This window comes from Centroberyx gerrardi, chromosome 24, assembly GCF_048128805.1.
Source record: "Centroberyx gerrardi isolate f3 chromosome 24, fCenGer3.hap1.cur.20231027, whole genome shotgun sequence".
Taxonomy (NCBI): domain Eukaryota; kingdom Metazoa; phylum Chordata; class Actinopteri; order Beryciformes; family Berycidae; genus Centroberyx; species Centroberyx gerrardi.
Genome location: NC_136020.1, coordinates 22,427,612 through 22,450,932, shown reverse-complemented (window position 1 = coordinate 22,450,932; position 23,321 = coordinate 22,427,612). Strand labels below are relative to the sequence as shown.

Below are 23,321 nucleotides of genomic sequence, written 5' to 3'. Positions count from 1 at the left end.
TAATGTTAGAGGAAGCTGCAGAGGGGACAGACACACACACACGCACACACAGACACACACACACACACAGGTACAGAGACACACAGACTGGATGAAGCCTTTAAAAAAACAGTGATGAGAGGAGAAACCTTAACAAAAACATAAAAATTAAAATTACCAGTCTATTTCTACTACTACTACTACTAAAAATAAGTTACTAAACACAATAAAAACTACCAGTATAGCCTACATAAGAAATAAATCACATAAAAATATAAAATTACTACTAATAATAATATAAAAACTTTGCTAATTTAAACAAGAAATATATAAAATACAAAATCAAAAATGAATAACTAATTAAAAAAAAAGACTAATTTGTATAATAAATAAATACTACTACTCCTAGCCTACTACTACTACTACTACTACCAATAATAATAATAATAACTTAATGAAAACAATGAAATTACTAATTTGTAATACATAAAAAATACTAGGCTATAACTACTACTTCTTCTACTACTTTTAAAATAGTAATAATACAGCTGTATTCTGTTTGACCCTGATACCACAGCCTGCCGCGGGGGGGCGCAGTGTCCCCCGGTATGACAGGGATGAGGGGGGCAGGTGTCGTCATCACAGTCACGTTGGCTCGCGCTCTACCGGAGTTAAAAGGCGGATGTGGGCCACGGCCCGGCAGAAGATTAGCCCGACTCTGCTCGGCTCAGTGTGTAACATCGGCTCCTGCTCACACACACACACACACACACACACACACCGGCTCTCCGCCGCAGGTTTCCCCGGGATCTAACGCCTCGGCTCCGGTCTCCTCTGCCGCGTCTGTCCGCCGGGAGGTGCGGAATGCCCCGGGAGCTGACCCAGAACAGGATCCAAAAGATCTGGATGTCTTCCAAGGGTGACCGGCCGGCCGTGCCGCGCAGAGGTACCGCCTATAGTACTCTTATAGTATTCTATAGTATTCCTATGATATTAGTAAAGGAAGGTTTGTCTGTGGTACCCATCTCCTACTGTATCGGTCTATAATATTCCTATAATAATACTATAGGAATTTATGGTTTGTCTATGTCTATCTCTATCTCAATAGTGACCACGTTTCTTTTTTTTTAATATATATCTATATATATATATATCCTGCTGTATCTCTATAGTATTCCTATAATATTCCTATAGTATTCTTATGATATTATTAAAGGGACTAATGATTGTCTATGGTACAAATTAGTGACCAGGTTTCTTCCTTATTTTCTGCTGTATCGGTCTATAATATTCCTATAATAATACTACAGGAATTTATGGTTTGTCTAATGGTTCTCATTAGTGACCACATTTCTTTTTTTATATCTCCTGCTGTATCTCTATAGTATTCTTACAGTATTCCTATGATATTACTCAAGGGACTTTTGGTTTGGTACCCATTAGTGACCACGCTTCTCTTTTTTTTTTATCACCTACTGCATCATTCTATAATAGTCCTATAATAATAGTTTAGGGACTTATGGCTTGTGTATGGGTTTTCAGTGGTGATCACGTCTCTATCTCTTACTGTATCACTGTAATATTCCTATATAATATTGCTATAGTGATTTACAGTGTCTATGGTATTCAATAGTGACTGGGTATCACTATAGCATTCCTATGACATTACTATAACATTACTATAAGGACTTGCAGTGTGTCTACGGTATTCTATATATAAAAAAAAATAATCATCAACTAACCAACGTTTCAAAAAATGAATCCCATCCACTCCCATGTATCTGTGTGTGTGTGTGTGTGTGTGTGTGTGTGTGTGTGTGCTGCTGCTATGTATTCAGACCCTCCACTGACTCAGTATTTCTGTGTTTTTATCTCTCGCGGTATCTCTATAATATTCCTACAGGGACTTTTAGTTTTGCTGTGATGTTTGTGTCGCATCCTTCTAAAATGTATTTTAGGATTAGGTTATTTTTGTCAGAGGTGAATCACCTGCTCGTCATCACACTGGTGAGACACTACACACACTACACACATGTAGTGTCGGTGTCGCTCTCATTCATCTGACACGACACATCATATCCAGGTTAAATCCATTCACACCCATTGAAGTGTATTGATTTGTTCATTCACTTCAGATATTGATTTTGCCAAACATTCATTCTCCCTGAAAGTGGAAACAGGTCGCTGCTGTCTGACGTCATCGGACTGTAAAGTGTCAAATATACATTATATTTCCACTCAGTAAAGAGACCCGGATTTTTGCATTGAAATTGACCCACTTGCATAAAATAGTAAATTCCTTCTGTAGGATTTCTTAAGTAGCTTTGCTAGTTCCCTACAGCACTTTGTAAATCCTTACAAATATATCATTACTATTGTTATTATTAGCATTAATATTATTATTATTATTATAACCTGCGGTAAATCTGGCCGGTGCATTGATCTCTCTCCGGCGCTTCATCAGTACGCGCGGCACGACACACACTGTAGAACTGGAGCGTGACGAAGCTCCGGTCACCATGGTTACCACGGTGCCCTGCCTGGCCCCAAACCTCTGTGTGTGTGTGTGTGTGTGTGTGTGTGAGAGAGAGAGAGAGAGAGAGAGAGAGAGAGAGAGAGAGAGAGAGAGAGAGAGAGAGAGAGAGAGAGAGAGAGAGAGAGATTCCATGAATGCGCACCGCTCTCTGATTGGTCGCTCCGCGGTGCGTCTGCATGGCGCGAGCCGCCCAGTGGCGGGCCGCCGGTCACCAGTGTTCCCAGTATCCGGATAGGCTGCTGCTGCTTTCTGCAGGCAGGAGGCTCGAGGAACTGGGTTTGGTGTCGTTGTAGGTTTTTGGAGTATTTTTTTTTTACATCAGTCATTTTACTTTTACTTGAAGCAGTCAGGATATCTGCACACCTACAGAGGCCTCAATCAATCAATCAAAATTCCAGCCAATTAACCAATCACAGCATAGTCTTTTGAATCATTACTGTTGGTAAGAAACAGTGGTGGAAAAAGTCCTCAAATCCTTTACTTAATAAGTAAAAGTAGCAATACCATAATGTAAAAATACTTCATTAAAAGTATAGAAGTATTAGCAGTAAAATGACCTGAAGTATCAAAATAAAAGTCATCATTCTGTCAGAGAGTTAAATTATTGAAGCATGAACCTGTCAGAAGTATTTTAATGTTGTCGGTCTAACTGCTCCAGATACTGTTGGGGAGTTTAAACTCTAACAATGCAACATATTTTATGAGCTTATCGTATGTTTTGTGTGTAAAACCTTATTCTGCAAAGTAACTAGTAACTCCAGCCGGCAGATAAATGTAGAGGAGGAAGAAGAACAAGATTTCCCTCTGAGATGTAGAGGAGGAAAAGTAGAAAGTCTCACAAGTAGAGTGACAGAACCTCAGAACTGAACTTGAGGAAATTGAGTTACTTTCCCCCTCTGAAAACACTACAGGCCTAAAAAAGTGTGTTTCTTTGGAGAAGAGGAGGAGAGAGAGATGGATGAAGGTCTGGAGGGAGGAAAGTGACTAACGGCTCGATCCGTTTTTCCGTTTGTTGTGTAAACAGGATCAGAGCGAGTGAAGCTCTCAGGAGGGATTTAGGCGATTGAGCGATGAGTCGCTGAGCGGGACGTCCCGGAGGGTGAAACACCGTCAGCAGGAGGGAGGGGCAGCCTGTCAGGATCAAAACAAACACGTGTAGAAGCTGAGATGGTAAAAGAAAACAAAGGGTGGTTTTAATTTGAAATGAAAAGTGGACGCAAAGAAAAGTTAAAGCAAACGTTTCAGGACATCGGAGCACTTTGGGCTTTAACTTTTCTTCGTCTTCACTCGTCATTTTTCATCTCAGTTTCTTCATGTTTTGTGTTTTCTTTGTTTTGCTTGACAGGTGCACAGCAGCGTTTTCACCTTTTTCAATCAAGCTTTTGACCCAAAGTGAGCACCCAAAGTATTCACTGCTTCAGTCAACTGAGACGCAGAATCAGACGCTTTGATTCACAATTTCCAGAGGTGTGACCGAGTCAACTTCGCTCGAGTCCCAAGTCAGTCTCAGTCTCAGTATTGAGGCACAAGTCTCAAGTCAAGTCCCGACTCTGAATGCAGATTTCCAAGTCAAGCCCATGTCATTAATGTCAAGTCCCAAGTCTAAATGTAGAACAGCAAGTCAAGTCAGAACAAATCAAGAGTCCAGTATCAATTTAATATCTTAAAGAAAACTAAATATCTAGGACTTTTCAATGCAATATGGTTTTAATAGGATAAAAACTTGGTAAGAGCATCATGAGTTTGATTTCTAGAATCAGTTTCAACTTCATTAAATTCACGTGGGTTAGGGTTAGGGTGACCCAGCGCCGCTCCAGAGTGTGTTCACAGCGTGGGAGGCAGAACTGGGTCAAACTGCAGGCGGCCATGTGGAATCGATGGCGGCGTCTGGCCTCAGCAGACGACACGGGTCTGTTCAGCCCGGAGCGGCGAGGAGACGCTTCAGTCCACGCCGCTCTTCTGGTTTTCCTGGTTTTCTGGTCTCATAATCTGTCAGAATCAGTATCAGAGTCAGCGTCTTCGTTTAAATCACTTCCTAAAACTTACTTTTACCCGAAGGCCTTTCTGTATCCACTTGACTCTTGTTTCCTCGTCTTATTTTTTTATTCATCACTTCCACTTTGTCCCTGCGGCTCGGACTGTTTTTACTGGTTTTTGCCTCATTGTTCTGTCTTATCGACCTTTTGTCAGCGTTCATTTTTATTTTTCTTGGCTGTGAAGCACTTTGTGATTTAGTTTGAAAAGTGCTATATAGCCTAAATAAAGATTATTATTATTATTACATTCAGTCTTACAATCTTATTTTAGCCTATAGACCTAAGAGAACAATTCTACCAGCCGGGTCACTTGCTGCCAATGCATCATTTTTGCATCGTTTTGGATGTTTTTTGGATGTTTTTTGGATGTTTTTTGGATGTTTTTTGCACCCGGATTTTCTAGAAACAAGTGTCAGAAGACTCCAGTCGTATCAAGAAAATGAGACTTGATTCAAGAAAACTCGCATTGATTTACATTGGAAACAAGTGAAACGGAAGAATTTTTTCAACCGTTTTAAGAAAAAAATACGATTTCAAGACTCAATGCTCTATTAAATGTGTGTATTTTTTGCAGTGTTGTGATCAGGCACAGTCAGCATCATATTAACCCCCCCCCCCCCCCCCCCCTGCAGGCGGCGGCCCCCACCTCGCCAACCCCCCCACCGTCATCGTGATGGTCGGCCTGCCGGCTCGAGGGAAGACCTACATGTCCAAGAAGCTGACGCGCTACCTCAACTGGATCGGCATGCCCACCAAAGGTACACACACACACACACACACACACACACACTCACACACACACACACACACACACACACTCACACACACACACACTCCCACAGTTTGTTCAGTAGCTTCGTTTAGACCGAGACGTTCTGCTCCTCGTTGCTGTTTTGCCGTCTCACATTGCTGCCTCCAAAACGTTGTGTTTACACTTGTTGGTTCTTCTTCCTGTGTGTGTGTGTGTGTGTGTGCGTGTGTGTGTGCGTGTGTGTGTGTGTGTGCGTGTGCAGTCTTCAATGTGGGGGAGTACCGTAGGGAGGCGGTGAAGAACTACAGCTCCTACGACTTCTTCAAGCCTGATAATGAGAACGCCTTGAAAATCAGGCAGTAAGTCCACCGCAACACACACACACACACACACACACACACACACACACATCACTAGTCTTTTTTTTTAAACCATGAAACAAAAGTCAAGTCTCCGCCGTGTCTCCTTCAGGCAGTGTGCCTTAGCAGCCTTGAGGGACGTCAAGTCGTATTTAACGGACGAGGGAGGCCAAGTCGCGGTGAGTTTCCCATCATGCATCACTCCATCACTCCGCGTAGTGTCCTGTTAGACGAACGCTTTCTGAAATCGATCGTCTTCTGAAACCTCGATGTGCGTTCTCTCTCCCTCTGTCTCTCTCTCTCTCTCTTTGTCTCTCTCTCTCTCTCTCTCCCTCTCTCTCACCCTCTCTCTCTCCCTCTCCCTCTCTCTCTCTCTCTCTCTCTCCCTCTCTCTTTCCCTCTCTCTCTCCCTCTCTCTCTCTCTCTCTCTCCGCTCAGGTCTTCGATGCCACAAACACGACCAGGGAGAGACGAGAGATGATCCTCCACTTCGGCAGCGAGAACGGCTTCAAGGTAAGCGTTGCTATGGTTACCAGCGGAGGCGGGGTGAGGCGTGACATAGACGAGAACGGCGTGACGTGATAAGAAGTGCAAAACCGTATTCAACTTCTATGAGCAAAACAAAAAATTTACATTTTCTATGATCGTTTTTTCTGTGTTCTGATAATTTGATGTGATGATTTATTGTTTTGTTAATAGAAGTTGAATATGGTTTCGCTCTTTGTGGGCGGGGCCTCTCTGCCGCGTCATCACCAGTGTGTTTGCGTGTCAGAAACTGACGCCGACTTTCCCTCCCGTGTCCAGATCTTCTTCATCGAGTCGGTGTGCGACGACCCGAGCGTCATCGCCTCCAACATCATGGTGAGTCTGTCCATTTCCTTTTTTATTTCCTGTTTTTTTCTGGCTCAATATCTTTATTTAAAGAAAGCACAGACAGTCGCAGTTACAGCAAAAAGTGGATTGGTGTGATTGGTTGGTATGTGATTTTTTCAAATTAAATAAAATAAAAAAAATAAAAAAACAAACTCATTTTAAACCAATATTGGGTACATGTGACATTAAGTGAAAAAACACAAGGCTTCACATACATTTAGAGTGTGTGTGTGTGTGTGTGTGTGTGTGTGAAAAGATGTAAAACAACGCTAACGGTTGACGACTTGACGGCATCAGGCGTTCCTCTTCCTCCCTGCAGGAGGTGAAGGTGTCGTGTCCGGACTACCAGGACTGCAACAAGACCGACGCCATGCTGGACTTCCAGAAGAGGATCGAGTGTTACAAAGCCAGCTACCAGCCTCTGGACCCAGACCAGTACGACAGGTGAGTCCTCACACACACACACACACACACACACACACACACACACACACTTTTAAAAGATTAAAACTTGGGTTTAGATTTCATACCAAATATTCATCCTCCTCTTCTGTATCAATATTACTTTTCTCAGCACAGGAGATAAAGTTTTTTGTGTGTTTTAGATATTTTTTAAATATTTTTATTTTCCTTTTTTTTTTGTGTGTCTCCAGACAAGAAAGAAGAAACAAAAAAATCTAAATACACATATACATACAAAAGAACACAAACCAAGTAACACTAAAGGCACAAAAATGAGAAACACTTCAAATAAATATAATATATAATAACAAATAAAACAAAATAAATATATATACTGTATATATATATGTATATATCTAAAAAAAATACTGGCTTTCCCCTCTGTGCAACTCCCAAGTGTCTCCTGTCCCAAACGATTCACTTTTATAATTCATTTGACACATCACACATGATTTCTACATGATTTTTTCCCCCATATTACAACTTTTTTTTTAATTACAAGAGATAAAACTCTTTAGCTTTTTAGGACAGTCTGAAAATTAGCTCATCAGCTCAATTCCCAAAACGTAAAGTCCTCCTCATCCTGTCCCTCCTCCTTCCCGTCCCTCTCTGTCTGCAGGGATCTGTCCTTCATCAAGGTGATAGACGTGGGCCGCCGCTTCCTCGCCAACCGGATCCAGGACCACATCCAGAGCAAGATCGTCTACTACCTGATGAACATCCACGTCCAGCCGCGCGCCATCTACCTGTGCCGGCACGGGGAGAGCACCGACAACCTGCAGGGCCGGCTGGGCGGAGACGCCGGGCTGTCGCCGCGCGGCAAGAAGGTACGAACACGGGACGGGGCGTGGCGGGGCGGGGCGGGACGGGGCGGGGCGGGGCGGGACGGGGCGGGGCGGGACCAGCTCATCCAGAATGACCAGTCAGCTGTTTGAGACCAGCTCAAAACAAATTACGGTTCTTTATAGAGAAGAGTAAGACGACACTGTTACAGACCCAATCCTCTATATTTTAGACATATTGAATGATGAACTATGGCTGCCGCTAACGATTATTTTCATTATCAATTAATCTATGGATTATTTTTTCAATTAACTGATTAATTATTTAGTCTATAAAATGTAAAAAAATAATGACAAATGCCCATCTCAGTTCCCAGAGTCCAAAGTGATTCTTCACATTTCTTCCTCAGTCTGACCAGCAGCCAAAAAACCCAAAGTATTCATTTTAAAATGAGATGAAACGGAGAAAAGCAGCAAATCTCTCAAAGTCAAGTCAAACTTTATTTATATAGCACATTTCATGCACTAGCAGTTCAATGTGCTTCACAGAAAAGTAATTAAAAATACTAGTAATAAGTAAAATAGCAATAAAAACCACACAAGATAAATAAATAAAAAGAATAACAGAACAAGAATAAGAGCGATAAAATATGAAGTATGAATAAAAATGATAAAATAACACAAGATGGATGTACAGGCTCTAATCATCTAATCAATAATCCGGAGAACAGGAAGGTTTCGAGGTTTAAAGGAAGATAAGCTCGTCACACACCTCTTCGTTGTCGATCAATCACCTAATGGATCAATAGACTGATCGCTGCAGCTGCTGAGGTTCTGAGCTGTACTCTCTCTGCCGCTGCAGTTCGCGGCGGCCCTGGCTCGCTTTGTGGAGGAGCAGCAGCTGAAGGACCTGAAGGTCTGGACCAGCCAGCTGTGCCGCAGCATCCAGACCGCCGAGGACCTGGGCGTCCCGTACGAGCAGTGGAAGGCCCTCAACGAGATCGACGCGGTGAGTGTCACACACACACACACACACACACACACACACACACTCCGGACCACGCCACAGCAGCTCACCTGGGTGTCACTAACATGAAATACTGTGTGTTTGTCCAGGGAGTGTGTGAGGAGATGACGTACGATGAGGTGAAGGAGAAATTCCCGGAGGAGTTCGATCTGAGAGACCAGGACAAATACTACTACCGCTACCCCGCCGGAGAGGTACACACACACACACACACACACACACACACACACACACACACACACACTGGAGCATTTCATTTCATCTAGAATGTCCGCTGTAATTAAAAATAGGCAAATGATGCAGCATCTAGCAAAATAATCCTCAAAATGATCATTTCATCCCTAATCGTGCAGCCCTAATTCACATGCTTTTGATATTTGAGGTACATTGATGTCATTTATTCAAAAGAATGGGGTCGCACTTGACAGCTAGGATATTTTTAAAAAGATTTAATCTAATTAACGGGGCCGGCATGTTTTCGCCCTCCGGCCTCCATCAGTCTCTGTGGACAAAAGGTTCGGTTCTGTTTTAAAAGCTAATCTGTCTCCAGTCTGGCTCTCTGGTGTCTCGGATCTGACAAATAAACAGCTAACAAACAAGTAAACAAAGCAGTAAACCGCTCCTCTGTCCCGTCTGCAGTCGTACCAGGACCTGGTGCAGCGGGTGGAGCCGGTCATCATGGAGCTGGAGAGGCAGGAGAACGTCCTGGTCGTCTGTCACCAGGCCGTCATGCGCTGCCTGCTGGCCTACTTCCTGGATAAGAGCGCAGGTGGGTACTACAACTCCCAGAAGCCCTCTGGTCTGGTCAGCTGCAGCCGCCGTTCTCATGCCGCATTCATGCTGCTTCCTACCTGAAAATACTGTTTACCGCAGGTTTCAGGCAGTAAACACTACTTTGGGATTTGTCTGATTTTCTGATGTCACCAACAAGGAAATACATGAAATCAAGTGTATGGAGAGTATGTTGGGAATGAAAAATTCATTTTAAATAAAATTGGCAAAATTTGTAGTTTTCATCATTTTCAAGTCATGTTGGGAACGCAGCTAAAATGCCATGGCCATGGTTTGTGGTTTGTAGATGATGTTGCAGTGTTTGTTTTGAGTTAAAGGGAAACTAAATCTCAGGCTGGACTGACATCTACTGCTTCATAAAGCATGCTATTACAATTGCAATCTCTATTGGCTTTGGAGTTTTAATTAAATAATAATTTCTCAGAGGCAGAAATAATCTGATTGGTTGAGCTAAACCTCAGTTAGCTAACTGGCACACTTGGATGGCAAAGAAGAAACTCTGGTCAAAATATAAATACAAAATATAAATGGCAATGACTTTTTTTTCATTAATTCATGACCATAGCATTTATGATCTTGTTAAGTTAGCGGGCTAGCTAACTAGCTTACCTAGATAGCTATAGGCTAGTATGGCTATAGTTTGAACTTGAAGGTCAGCTAGCTAACTAGCTAACCTAGATAACTTAGTGTGAGCACATTGTGTTTTTTAAGCTAGTAGCAGTAGAGTGCCAGGCTTCATAATATTAGCTAATAATACGGCACTCTGCTGTAAGTTACCACTGTTTCTGCCTAAGCTCAGTACCATCTAACCTTTGACCTGTGTGTCCCAGACGAGATGCCGTACCTGAAGTGTCCGCTGCACACGGTGCTGAAGCTCACCCCGGTGGCCTACGGGTGCAAAGTGGAGTCCATCTCTCTGAATGTGGAGGCGGTGAACACCCACAGAGACCGACCCGAGGTGAGTCCTGACTGACCGTCCGCCCCGCCCTGCAGGACCTGCAGTCGTGTCACATCTGGTCTAATTCTCATAGACGACGCCAACGCTTTTCTAAAAGTTTCAAAAAGAACCAGCAGCGTTGAACTGTTAAAGTGGTAATCCGCCAAATCCTCGTTTTTTGCTTAACTTTGTTGCTAAGCTGCCATCGCTGTGGTGTTTCTGCACTGCACTTGCCACAGATCACCTGTCAATCAAACAGCGTGGGCGGAGCTTGGATTTTCTGTCAATGCAGTTTGAGTTTCTCTCTTCTCTGTCTGTTCAGTCATGGTGGCTATCACTGCTCATGCTAACTACCCAGTTCTTCTTCTTCTGTTGATTCCGAACAAACCGGAAACGTAAAACGCATCACTTCCTGTGCAGCAGAGAATAATGGAAAAGCTTTATGAACTGGATATAGATTGAATCACTGTTGTCTTTGAGCAGAGAGAGAGGAGCAAAACAGACATTTATTTATACGAAAATGTCGCGGATTATTACTTCAAGCTCAAAGTTTTGGATTCACAAGGTTATTGCGTCGTCTGCTAACTGTTACCTCACTGTTACTGCGTGATTTCTGACCCCACGTCTAGTTTGTTGACAGAGTGTGATGTTTCTTCACCCCCCCAGGAGGTGAAGAAGGGTCCTGGGACGCTGCTCAGGAGGAACAGTGTGACTCCTCTCACCAGCCCCGAGTCCAACATCAAGAAGCCTCGCATCGACGACCTGGACGACGCCTCCATCCAGGAGGTGCCCGCCTCCGGCCTCTGTAGCCCCGCCCACCTCGCCCTGGCCGGACAGGTGCGCTTCTCTCACACACACACACACACACCCAGGTTCCATTTCCAAACATTTTATGATCAGAATTACTAGGGTTCGACCAGTATCGGTTTGTAAATAGCCAATATTTTGTGCTGATAATCTTGTAATTTGACCATTTTCATGCCAAAAACTTGCAAATATTCAGTGTTTCCCCCCAGAGTTTTCTTCTCATCAGGGTTATCATGGGACGCCTGTTGAATGGTAGAGAAACTGTCATACATTGCTCCCTTTAAATGAAGCAAAAACAAAAACCAAATACTAAAAACATGATCAAATTAAAATATACAACTTCACGTCAGGCTTTCAAGACTGTTTTTATTTAGCTGTGATCAGGGAGGATCGAACCTCCATCATTATACATCGATATATTTAACAAAATATCAGCAAACCGATGAGTTGGTCCAAGCCTAATAATTAACCTGATGTTTGTCATTCACTTTATCTAAGATAAAGTCTGTAGAAGTGTTTCAGTATTGACTCATTCTGTAACATGAGACGTCACGTTTTTCTCTCACTCTGAACTAACAGCTCTCCACTTCCTTCCTCTTTCCTGTCTGACACACTCTGCACAGGCTGCATGTGTGTTCACTCACTTCTCAGTATTCACCATTTTTTTTAATTTCCTTTCTTTCTTTCTTTCTGCCTCCTCCTCCTCCTCCTCCTCCTCCTCCTCCTCCTCCTCCTCCTCCTCTCCACCCTACAGCATTGGCTGGGCAACGTTTGCCTGTAAGTACTCGCTCTCTACAGTGTCTGTGCTTGTCTCTCTCTCCCCTCTCTCTCCTGTTGCCATATCTTGAGTTACATCATGTTCGGTGTTGACATTCGTTTGTTCCCCCGCCCAGTCTACTTCTTGAGAAAAAAGAAACTGTCTGTTGCTTTCTACAGTGTTAAATCACACTTTTATAATGTAACTTCTGTTTTTCAAAAAAGTACAAGATAAATAAAGTTTATTATTACTTGTAAAGCTAATCATGTAGAGAGATAACGATGCACATTTTGCACACCTTAAATTCAGAAATTGTCATATTTGTGTTCATGTTTCTTTATAAATTCTTGTAATTATTAGTCACATTTCTGTTGTATAAGTTGTTGCGAAAGTGTACTGGCCCAAACTTGACCCCGGGAAAACCACACATTGTTTTCAACAGTAGAGTGAATTCACACGCCCCGCCCATGAGAAAAGAAAAAAAAAAAGAAAGAAAGCTTTTCATGTTTATTTCGGGGGAACTCACATGCCTGTCAGCGTCACTTCCCCGTTTACATTCCTGTCGTTCCTCCGGTCGGTCGTCACTCAGTTACTCTGCTGCCTGCTGGCCTCCATGCTGACTCATGCTGTCCTGTCTCTGTTCTGTTCTGCTCTCCTGTGCTGCCGCTTAAAGACGAACCGTCCTCCACTATCTGAAAGTGGTTTCACTCTTAGTGTTTCAAAGGTAAACACACTGTAGAGGCTTTGCAGATGCTTCATAAATCTCCTAGCAAACACAAATAAAGTGTAAATCTGTAGCAACCAGGCTAGAAGCAGAGAGCTGTAGATCTGTAGATCCATTCAGTAACGTTCTCAGTAAAAGTGAATAGTGTGATAAGGTGGATTTGGTTACTGTGACACAGTAAACTGTCTTGTCTTTAGCCCTAGTCTCTACTCCAAAACACTCTGAGTTGTAGCTTGAGAAGAGTCAGCTCAGTTAACCTGAACAAACTGTTAGCTAGCTAACTAGCCGGCAAACACACTGATGTTAATGTGAACATGCTAACGCTAGCTGCTACTAGCTACGTTAGCTAGTGTGCTAATCAGATGTGTTAACAACAAGACAGTGATGTTAGCTGACCAGATACTATGGTTAGCTAGCTAACAAGCTGACATTATCTAAACACTAAATCAATCAGATGGATCAGTGATGAAATGATCAGTTCAGTCAGAAACAGACAGAAATTAACCGTCTGTTCAATTCTGTTGAGATGGACAGAAACACAGTCAGCTGTTCACAGAGCTGAAGACCTCCAAGATGGCCGCCGTAGAAAACAGAGCGTTCTCATCTGGTAGTGTAGTGGTGTGGATGAAGCTTGGCTGGGTTGAATGTGTTGAGAGGCTAACCCTGTCAGCTCCATTCATGTTCCCAGGAGGATTAACTCGTCCAGGCACACAACCCGCTCACACACTCATGAACTCAGTGGCAGGTTTCACACCCGCTAAATATACCGGCTTAATATCCTGCCTCAAGACAGATGATGTAACTTGTGGTTTAGGGATTACACTACATGATGCAGGGTGTTTTTTGGCCAGGAACATTTACACAAGGACATTGTTATTAATATCATATGATGTGCATTTCATTTCATAAGTGAAGCTTGTAGTAAATGTGGAAAACGTCCCATTTCTTGACCTTGTTGGTGCGTTTTTCTGCCTCTGCAGAACCTGAGGAGAAGCTCGGCCGGTCGCCACGACGTCCTGCAGCCCTGCCAATGAGATCGCACCGATCCGTCACCTGACATCGCAGACCCAGGAAGTGGATCACCTACAAAAACAAAGTGAAATTGAAGAGTTCACTTCCAAAAAAAAAAAAAAACGCGACATCTCGATCTCTAAAATGTAGAGGATCATGTCTTGTTTTGTCATTTTGTCATCCAAGGACTGAAGTTACCTACTATCCTTTAAAACGGAGTGTAATTGTTTAAATTCTGTGCTGTCAATCATGTTATGAGATGTTTTTTTTGGAAGAAAACTCTCAGGTTCTCTTCTCTCTTCCCCGTCGTCCTCGCCATCCTCGGACATTTCTCGCTCCCTGAGACCGACGAATCTCTAGCTGCGTTTTTCTGACTTACAAGAGAAACTTGTAACGTGATGTAATTCATTCAGACTGGGAAAAAAAAGGCGGGGAATTTAAATCTGCAGTCATTCCTGTTGTACGGGACGCCGCTTTCTTCTTCTTCTTCTTCTTCTTCTTCTTCTTCTTCTTCTTCTTCTGGTTTCGTTGTTCGGAAAAATTGCGAAGATCTCGGTTGTGTCCCGTTCCCCCCTGCGACCATGCGCGCTCATGGTTGCTCTATTAATTAAAAAAAAAAGAAGGATGATTTAGTTTACAGTGTAAACTCTTAGGCATTTCTTTGGAAGCTCTGACTCCAGGCATTTTTCAATGATTTGTAAAAAAAATTTTCTAAATCGCGTGTAAAGACCGAGCGTCGTCATGTGATCCGCTGCTGCCGCCTTCACGCTAACACGCAACGAAATGATTATTTTGCACAGCGAGGATGAGGAGATCTTAACTCTTTCTTTTTGTCGTCTTTTGTTTTTTTGAGTAACTGTGACTGTCACTCCATCCAGAGTAACGGAGGGGGGGATTTTTTTTTAATTTTTTTTTTGCCTTTAGTGCCTATAGTGCTTGTCCTGCAAGCCCAGCGTTTTCACTTGATCACGATATTATTTCAATATTTCACTTTTCTCTGTTTTAAATATCTATTTTTCATTGTGTTTAGTTTCGACGCTATACGTGCATTTCAGCTAATACCAAGTTCACTCCGCTGATGGAAAAGTTTATTTTCTTTGACTTATTTTTATTGTCCGCTACGCACAAGTGTCAGCATCTATATTTTTGTTATAACAACGCGTGCTGTTAATAATATCCTCTGTAAATGTTAGTGTACATATGAAGGGAGGCGGGCGGGATGCTGGGATACCAACAGTAACTCTCTTTGGAGTCTTTTACTGAACATTTGTGTGTTTTGAGACAAATGATTCGTGGGAAGCATCGTCTGTAAAAAAAAAAAAACAGAAAAGTATGTAGAAACTGCTCACCGATCTCTGAACGGCAGTAACACTTTTGTTAATCCGTTTGCTTCTGATACTTGAATTTTGTTTTTTGTAAGAACTGTTTTATGATATTATTTATTTTTATGTAGATTTGGATGACAGCTTGGAGCAAGCACTATGCATGATCTGAGAGAGGAGGACAATATATTATACTGTATATTGTATTTTGCATTTGCTGGAGCAATAAATCTACTTTGGGAAAACTATGAGTGTTGCTGTGTGTCCTGCTGTTTCCACTCGAGTCACATGACTTGGACTCGAGTCAGTTTTAATAGCTTGAGACTTGATGCATGAAGAGAAGACTTGAGACTTGACTTGACTTGGATTCTGGTGACTTGGGACTTGACTCTGACTTGTACTTTGATGACTTGAAAAGGTTTCTAAAGTCTTGACTTGAGATCTTGTGTTTGTGTAAATGACTTAGATTGAAAGTGATGAGATTTGTTCCAGCAGACGACTGAATTTAAATTCTGTTTTCTGAATTTGTATGGAATGATTGAATTTATTGAAGTTGAAACTGATTATAGAAATCAAACTCATGATGCTCTTACCAAGTTTTTATCCTATTAAAACCATATTGCATTGAAAAGTCCTAGATATTTAGTTTTCTTTAAGATATTAAATTGATACTGGACTCTTGATTTGTTCTGACCTGACTTGCTGTTCTACATTTAGACTTGAGACTTGACATTAATGACATGGACTTGACTTGGTAATCTACATTTAGACTTGGGACTTGACTTGAGACTTGTGCCTCAAGACTTGAGACTGACTTGGGACTCACACCTCTGTACAGCGCTCCGGCACACTCACTCATTCATCTGATTCATGAGTCACATTGTAACTCGCATGCTGCTTATCAGGCCGATGGTGACCAGAGGTGGAAAGTAACTCAGTCCATTTCCTCAAGTACAGTTCAGTTCTGAGGTTCTGTCACTCTACTTGAGTATTTCCATCCAGTGAGACTTTCTACTTTTCCTCCTCTACATCTCAGAGGGAAATCTTGTTCTTCTTCCTCCTCTACATTTATCTGCCGGCTGGAGTTACTAGTTACTTTGCAGAATAAGGTTTTACACGCAAAACATACGATAAGCTCATAAAATATGTTGCATTGTTAGAGTTTAAACTCCCCAACAGTATCTGGAGCAGTTAGACCGACAACATTAAAATACTTCTGACAGGTTCATGCTTCAATAATTTAACTCTCTGACAGAATGACGACTTTTACTTTTCATACTTCAGTTCATTTTACTGCTGATACTTCTATACTTTTACTGAAGTAAACTTTTGAATGCAGAACTATCCTATTTTTCCATTATGGTATTGCTACTTTTACTTATGTAAAGGATTTAAGGACTTTTTAGTAGAACTGAAGAGTTTAGTTGCATCATTTGAAAAAATAACAAAAGCTGAAAAGTGCTTGCCTACAGGCAGTTGAGCTGGAAAGCAAAAGCTTTGACTCGAGACTCATTGTGAAAGCGGAACTAGACGAGACAGGGAATGAGTTCAGAGCAGAAATAATGAGCGAAGATGGAAAGTCACCGATAGGGAGAGCTTTCACTATGCTGCCATCTTGGCGGCGTTCCACCCGGAAGTCCCAGCACTACTTTCCATTTCCCTTAAAGGAGCGCAACTGAAATACAATCCAAGCGAAAAAATCCTGACAGGGCTGTACAAATACTATCCACCTCTGACTGACCTAGCCGCAGGAAAGGAGGTGATAGTTCAGCAACCACTAGCAGGCCTGGCGACAGCATCAAAACAAAGCCTAGTAGATGCTAAAGCATTGGCCTGTAGATGGGATACATGGAACTTAGTGTTAATGGATCCTAGCTGGAGGATAGTGCATAACCAAGGAAAAACTCCTAAACCCAGAATAGCTAAACCCAAAACAGTAGATACAGAATGGCATCTGTTCACTGATGGTAGCAAGACTAATGCAGACAAAATGGCAAAGTGGCGCCTACATCTTAAAAAGAGGAGAGAGACAAGTCAAACAGGATACAGGTTGGTGCGAAGGCTCAGCACAAACAGCTGAAGTCTGTGCTGTAATGGAAGGGCTAAGGTGGTGCAAAAAGAACAAGCAAAGGGTTTTGACTGTAGTAACAGATAGTGATTACTGTTACAAAGCCGGAACGGAGGACTTAGATATATGGGCTGATGGGGTTGACGCTCAGGTGGGAAAAAGTGGAATCCCACACCGGGGGATCCAACTATCTGGAGAGGCAGACCACCTGGCTCAGGAAAGGAGAAAGCCAGCAGAAAGGCCCAGACAGGCTAAGAAACTGTTGGTAGTGTGGCCAGCTTCATGGCTTAAAGATGGCATCACCGTTGTACCCCAAGATGAAGCGGGCAAGGTGCTGCTCCAGGTGCAATAACATTCGCGTAGGCAAGGCAAACGAAATTGCATCCAAAGTCAGGAAATCCCGTGCTGATTGTGCTGGGGCAGGAGGATTTAAAAAGACAGAATTCACCCCAGGGAGAATCAAGAGTGATAAGGTGGGTGTGGACTTTAGCGCAGATATTGCTGGACCTCTAGACCTCTAGACCTCTGCACTTTCCAGAGCTAAATGAACCTGAAAGTTTTATCGCTTCCTGCTTTGTTAATAATCTTGTTTTCTGGAAAGGGGGAAGATTCTTACTTTCCACTACAGCTGGTTCGCTGTGGAGAAGAGCAGCAGAAAACCACCAGCTAGTGCAGTGAATGTGTTGGAAAATACATTCTGGTGTATTCCTGGAAAGTGACCCGTTTGTAAAATTCCCTGATATTCTCTGATTTCCCCAGAGGATTCATCAAATCCCTTGACTCTCAAACAACTCTCAAAAGAAAAGCAGTATTACCCAAATGTTTCTTTAGCAAATTTCTGGCGCCGGTCGCCTCGGAGCGGTTTACATACAGGATTACAGATGAAGGCTGTACACAGACTTTGCAATTCTTAAATATTTATTCTAACAGCATTACGCTGAAAAAACGCTTCATTTCATCATTTGTTTTTTTTGCTTTTGCTGAGTTATGTCCGTTCTTTTCACCAACATTTAATTTCCTCTTTTAACATGATAAACAATAGTTTCAATCCATAAGTGTTTGTTCGAGGTGCACTCCTTGTACTCCAAATACAGAAATTAAACACATGATTCTTAGTTCAGGAGGAAGGGTTTTAGATCTTGTTCCTCATTTAGACCACAGGAAGCTACAGTGTGAGACATGTTTACCCAAAAGGCCTCAAGGACAACAACAAACTGTTCTGTTGTGTAAATCTGATGTGTTAACAAGATGGTTAGCTGTCCAGATTAGCCAGCTAACTGTCAGCTGACGTTTCTTAAAGCTCCATATTCTCCACTCTCTGTTTTATTTTGTGTCTTGAGGTCCATTCAAAGCTGTGTGTGTGGTGTCATGAACCAAAAACACTCTCAATCCATTTCTCCACGTTCATTTTCCAGCATCTCTCTGAGCCTTACCAAGAACAGGCCGTTTCTGTCGCCGTGTCTTTAAGGCTCATTAATATTAACGACCCCTCTGTTCCGATTGGCTAACCGTTTCGAGAGTGAAACGTGAGACGCCGCGGCCCGGCGGCTACAGGTAGGGAAAACTCTCCGGTAATAAACGATGACGACCGCTCGACCGCTTTGAAAAAAACACTTTGTTAGAAAACAAAGTGACCTGCTTACCGTGGAGCGCTCATGTTTTTAACTGATGTATTGAGTTTTATTATTGCGTCTTTATTTTCTGATGTGTTTTTTTTTACTATTGTGTTTTTCTTCTTGATTGTTTTAATGTAATGTTGTGTTGTGTTATATGAAACTCTCTGTATGCCGCCTTTCTTGGCCAGGGCCCACTGGAAAAAGAGATGCAAATCTCCATGTGATGAACCTGGTTAAATAAAGGATGAATAAAAAAATAATTAAAAATGTGGATTTGTTTTTGCTCTAATGATCAGTTCTATAAAGAGGCAGTCAGATGAAACGGATGCGCGGCTTGTGGCTGAACATTTCCCATTCTGTGTGTTGTCTGGCAGATCATTTTCTCTCCTCCTCTCTCTCTCTCTCTCTCTCTCTCTCTCTCTCTCTCTCTCTCACACACACACACACACACACACATTGCATTTCCCAGTGGTCTGTGGTATTTCCTCCTGTCTGAGTCATGGGCAGACTGAGGCTCGGCTCAGACTGTGGTCATCTGTGGCAGAGTGTCGATGTGCCTGCTGTCAGGTTCACTCCTCAGCACTCAACCCCCGTACACCTACACACACACACACACACACACAGAGTGACACACACACACGCCTGTGTGACTCATGACAGGTTCAACTTTCTTGTCACATGAACACACTAAAACCTACTTTGCATTTTAATTTTGCATATCGGCCCTTAACCCTGAGCTTGTTGTTATTAACATGCAACACTTTATTTTATTCATTTTTTGGACTTTTTGGAGTTGTGTCTTACTTAATTAATTAATTGTCCTTCTCTTGTAGCACTTGTGACATTTGCTTTCAGTGAGACGTGATGTAAATTAAAACTTATTCGTATTCTTATTCTAATTATTAGTCCTGCTGTCTGTATATGTGTGTGTGCTCTGGCAAGTAGCCTGCTGGCTGAAGTAGATTTACATGTGGTCTGGCGTTAGTGATGGTGGTTATGGTTGTGTGTGTGTGTGTGTGTGTGTGTGTGTAATCCCTGTGGGAGAGAGGAGCTGCTGTGTCAGGTGTATGAATGGTACGTGGGCTCGGTGTTAGCGGGCAGCGCTAAGCCAGCAGCTCCGCAAATAGCTGCCTAATGCTGCGCTGACGAGGGACCGAGTTCCCGCTCGCTCGAGTTAAAGGAACACACCGAGTTTTACCTGCTGGTGTTAAGAGGTGAGAGAACACAGCAGAGTCATCCGTGTGTTCAGTAGATCACTGAATCAGGTTTATCTTACACTTTAGCATACACTATGTTGAGTGACAGTAGCTCCATGCTAACACTTTAGCATACACTACCGTATTTCCTCTAATATTGGCCCGGGCCTTTATTTACCTCAGCTGCAGAGGGTATCAGGCCTTTATTGGAAGCAGGCTTATATTAGAGACAGGCCTTTATTTCTAATTCCCTCTGTTTGAGAAGTATATTTGCTCATATTTTAGTACGAAGCCTCCTTGTTTTCTGATCTGCTTCTGTTGGGGTTCGTTAGGTAGCCGTTTTTTTGTTACTGCAATGCATTACGATAATTACGGTAATCGACGACGGCACGCTCCAGAGACTTCCGCCGGCCGAGCCGTCTTGTGGCACTTGTACGTTACTACAAACTACAGTTACAAACAGGCAGCAGGAGTTTACCGGTATCCACCGTTGTTTGCATGTAAGCTGAAGCTAACTGAAGCTAACTGAAGCTAAAGAGTTTCCCGGGGACACGTTCCGGACGGTGCCGATAGCCGGGCGCCGATTTGTTCCCGGTGATCCGGACGAGATTTCAGCGGGGTCCCGATGCCGATGCGTCACCGGGTGTCCCCGATAGGTACGGGCCGTGGGTGCGGTGGAGAGGACAGCGGCGGAGAGAGGAGACGGACACGGTCCAGCCATATACTAGGTTTTGACCTAGTCTTGTTTCCTTTGTTTTTTTTTGTATTTGAGGCCGGCCTTTATTTGTTCGTGTCGACGACGGCCCCGGCCATTATCGGAGACCCGGCTTTTAATTGACTACCGGCCACTATTAGAGGAAATACGGTATGTTGAGTGATAGTGCTAAAGTGTTAGCATGGAGCACCAGAGTCAGTGAAAAAGTCGACGTGCTGCTGCTTTAACATGGAGTCTGTTTAGAGAGTTGCGTAATGATGTTAACATTTTGCCAACAGCTACACACTGTTCCACAGACCGATTCATTCAATTAGCTTACGACTTCACCCGAGTCACCGGGTGCCTCTCTCTCTCTCTCTCTCTCTCTCTCTCTCTCATCATGACTCAGCAGCTTGTCCTCTTCTACCTAATTAGCTCTTCCTTATTAGCAGTCATGTGACCCTGTTTCCTCTGAGCTCACAGTAATCCTGTCTATATGGACCCATCACACACACACACACACACACACACACACACAACATTACAACACGCTCTCACACATATACGCAAATACATGCACAATCATATATAGACACACGCAAACATGTACTCTCGCACACATATGGACACACACACACACTCACAGGCATTCACAGAAATACACACATATACACAAGCATGCAGTCTCGCGCACATGCATACACACACACACATCTGATATGGTCCGCAACAGCATTATGACACACACACACGCGCGGCTGAGTTCATCGATACCTGCGTTGCGTCACTGTGGGTAAACACACACCTTTATGTGTTTATGGCTGCAGGTTTGCAGTAATCTCACGTTCAGGAAGCCTTTGTCCGACCTGTCGTCACGCGCTCCGCTCAGGCTCGTGACCCCGAGTCCACCGGTTCAAATCCCTCAACATGTATACGGATTTTACCTTTGACGTGATTTCTAGATCATTTTTCAAGTTGTGCTTATGTCTGATTTATAAAAATGACCGAATGAAGCTGAGTATGCTCGTTTAAAGTAGCAGTAGTCACATAAAGCACAAATTAATTTTGATTTGAACGCACCTGAATGTGCTCAGCAATTAGCCGGCCTTGTGAACGCAGGAAAATCCAAAAGGCCCCAAGTGAAAACCCTGGATTAGTGCAGAAAGGGCGTAACTGCACTGTAGATTTCCAAGTCAAGTCCATGTCATTAATGTCAAGTCTCAAGTCTAAATGTAGATTTCCAAGTCAAGTCCATGTCTTTAATGTCAAGTCTCAAGTCTAAATGTAGATTACCAAGTCAAGTCCAAGTCAAGTCCATGTCATTAAAGTCAAGTCTCAAGTCAAGTCCCAAGTCTAAATGTAGAACAGCAAGTCAAGTCAGAACAAATCAAGAGTCCAGTATCAATTTAATATCTTAAAGAAAACTAAATATCTAGGACTTTTCAATGCAATATGGTTTTAATAGGATAAAAACTTGGTAAGAGCATCATGAGTTTGATTTCTAGAATCAGTTTCAACTTCAATAAATTCAATCATTCCATACAAATTCAGAAAACAGAATTTAAATTCAGTCGTCCGCTGGAACAAATCTCATCACTTTCAATCTAAGTCATTTACACAAACACAAGATCTCAAGTCAAGACTTTAGAAACCTTTTCAAGTCATCAAAGTACAAGTCAGAGTCAAGTCCCAAGTCACCAGAACCCAAGTCAAGTCAAGTCTCAAGTCTTCTCTTCATGCATCAAGTCAAGTCTCAAGCCATGTGACTCGAGTCCAAGTCATGTGACTCGAGTCCCCACCTCTGCATCTTTTCTTTTAGAACGGCTCTTACAGCATTTACATTTGACATGTTAGGCGTTGATCTGATGCTCGTATCCACGGCAACGTGCAACGACTGGAAGAATAGCATCAGCTGCAATCCCTACGTCACCTGAAAATATCCTTGTGACCCCAGAATGATGATGTCAGAGTGAAACACCAGAGAAGGAAATGAAAATAAAATGAGGAAGTGAGGAAGAGGGAACACATTAGAGCGAGTAGAAGAAGAAGACGATCCAGTGCAAAACTGAAAGCATGATTCATAAATGTTAACTCTCTTGGCACCGAAATCTGTGAGACTAAAAGCAAAACTAAAAGTGAGTCACATCTCTGTAGAACTAATCCCTCCGCCTGCGTTTCCTCTCTGCGGTGAAGTTCATATTGAAACTGAAGTCTGAGGTTCATGTACAGTGAGAAATCACATCCATACTGCAGAGATTTGATTTTCCAGCATATTTTCATATTGTACTACTGCCTCATCATACTGTTACTCAGATGTTTTTCAGTCTTTTCATTCACACGTTTCCACTGAACATGTTCTTGAAACGTTTGAATTGTCCGTTTCATTATATTTAATATACCTCCATTTGCTATATTTGGATTTATTTTCTGATTTTTCTTTGTTGTATCTTCTTATTTGCTGTTGCAACGTCCCACTTTTCCCACTGGGATAATTTCCTTTTAGAATATTATTATGATTCATAATAATAATAATAATAATGATAGTAATAATAACCTTTGTATAGCACCTGTCATACACAACATGCAGCTTAA

At 42.6% G+C, this 23,321-nt stretch overlaps 1 protein-coding gene across 1 annotated transcript; it reads left to right on the top strand.

The window, feature by feature from the left end:
* Window positions 1–695: 695 nt before the first annotated feature.
* Window positions 696–15,403, top strand: pfkfb3 (6-phosphofructo-2-kinase/fructose-2,6-biphosphatase 3). The gene is made up of 14 exons (XM_078282035.1): window positions 696–925; window positions 5,184–5,309; window positions 5,565–5,661; window positions 5,774–5,840; window positions 6,100–6,174; window positions 6,466–6,522; window positions 6,854–6,978; window positions 7,616–7,823; window positions 8,641–8,787; window positions 8,895–8,999; window positions 9,445–9,574; window positions 10,428–10,555; window positions 11,201–11,371; window positions 13,803–15,403. Exons 1-14 carry the CDS (start codon window positions 844–846, stop codon window positions 13,854–13,856), a joined length of 1,572 nt encoding a protein of 523 aa, XP_078138161.1. The 5' UTR covers window positions 696–843; the 3' UTR covers window positions 13,857–15,403.
* The last annotated feature ends 7,918 nt before the right edge of the window (window positions 15,404–23,321 follow it).

Excerpts from the sequence above, each read along its gene's own strand:
- pfkfb3 (XM_078282035.1), top strand. The coding sequence starts at position 844 with ATGCCCCGGGAGCTGACCCAGAACAGGATCCAAAAGATCTGGATGTCT. Across the intron at positions 926-5,183 it reads GCCGGCCGTGCCGCGCAGAG|GCGGCGGCCCCCACCTCGCC; the intron begins GTACCGCCTATA and ends CCCCCCCTGCAG. Across the intron at positions 5,310-5,564 it reads GATCGGCATGCCCACCAAAG|TCTTCAATGTGGGGGAGTAC; the intron begins GTACACACACAC and ends GTGCGTGTGCAG.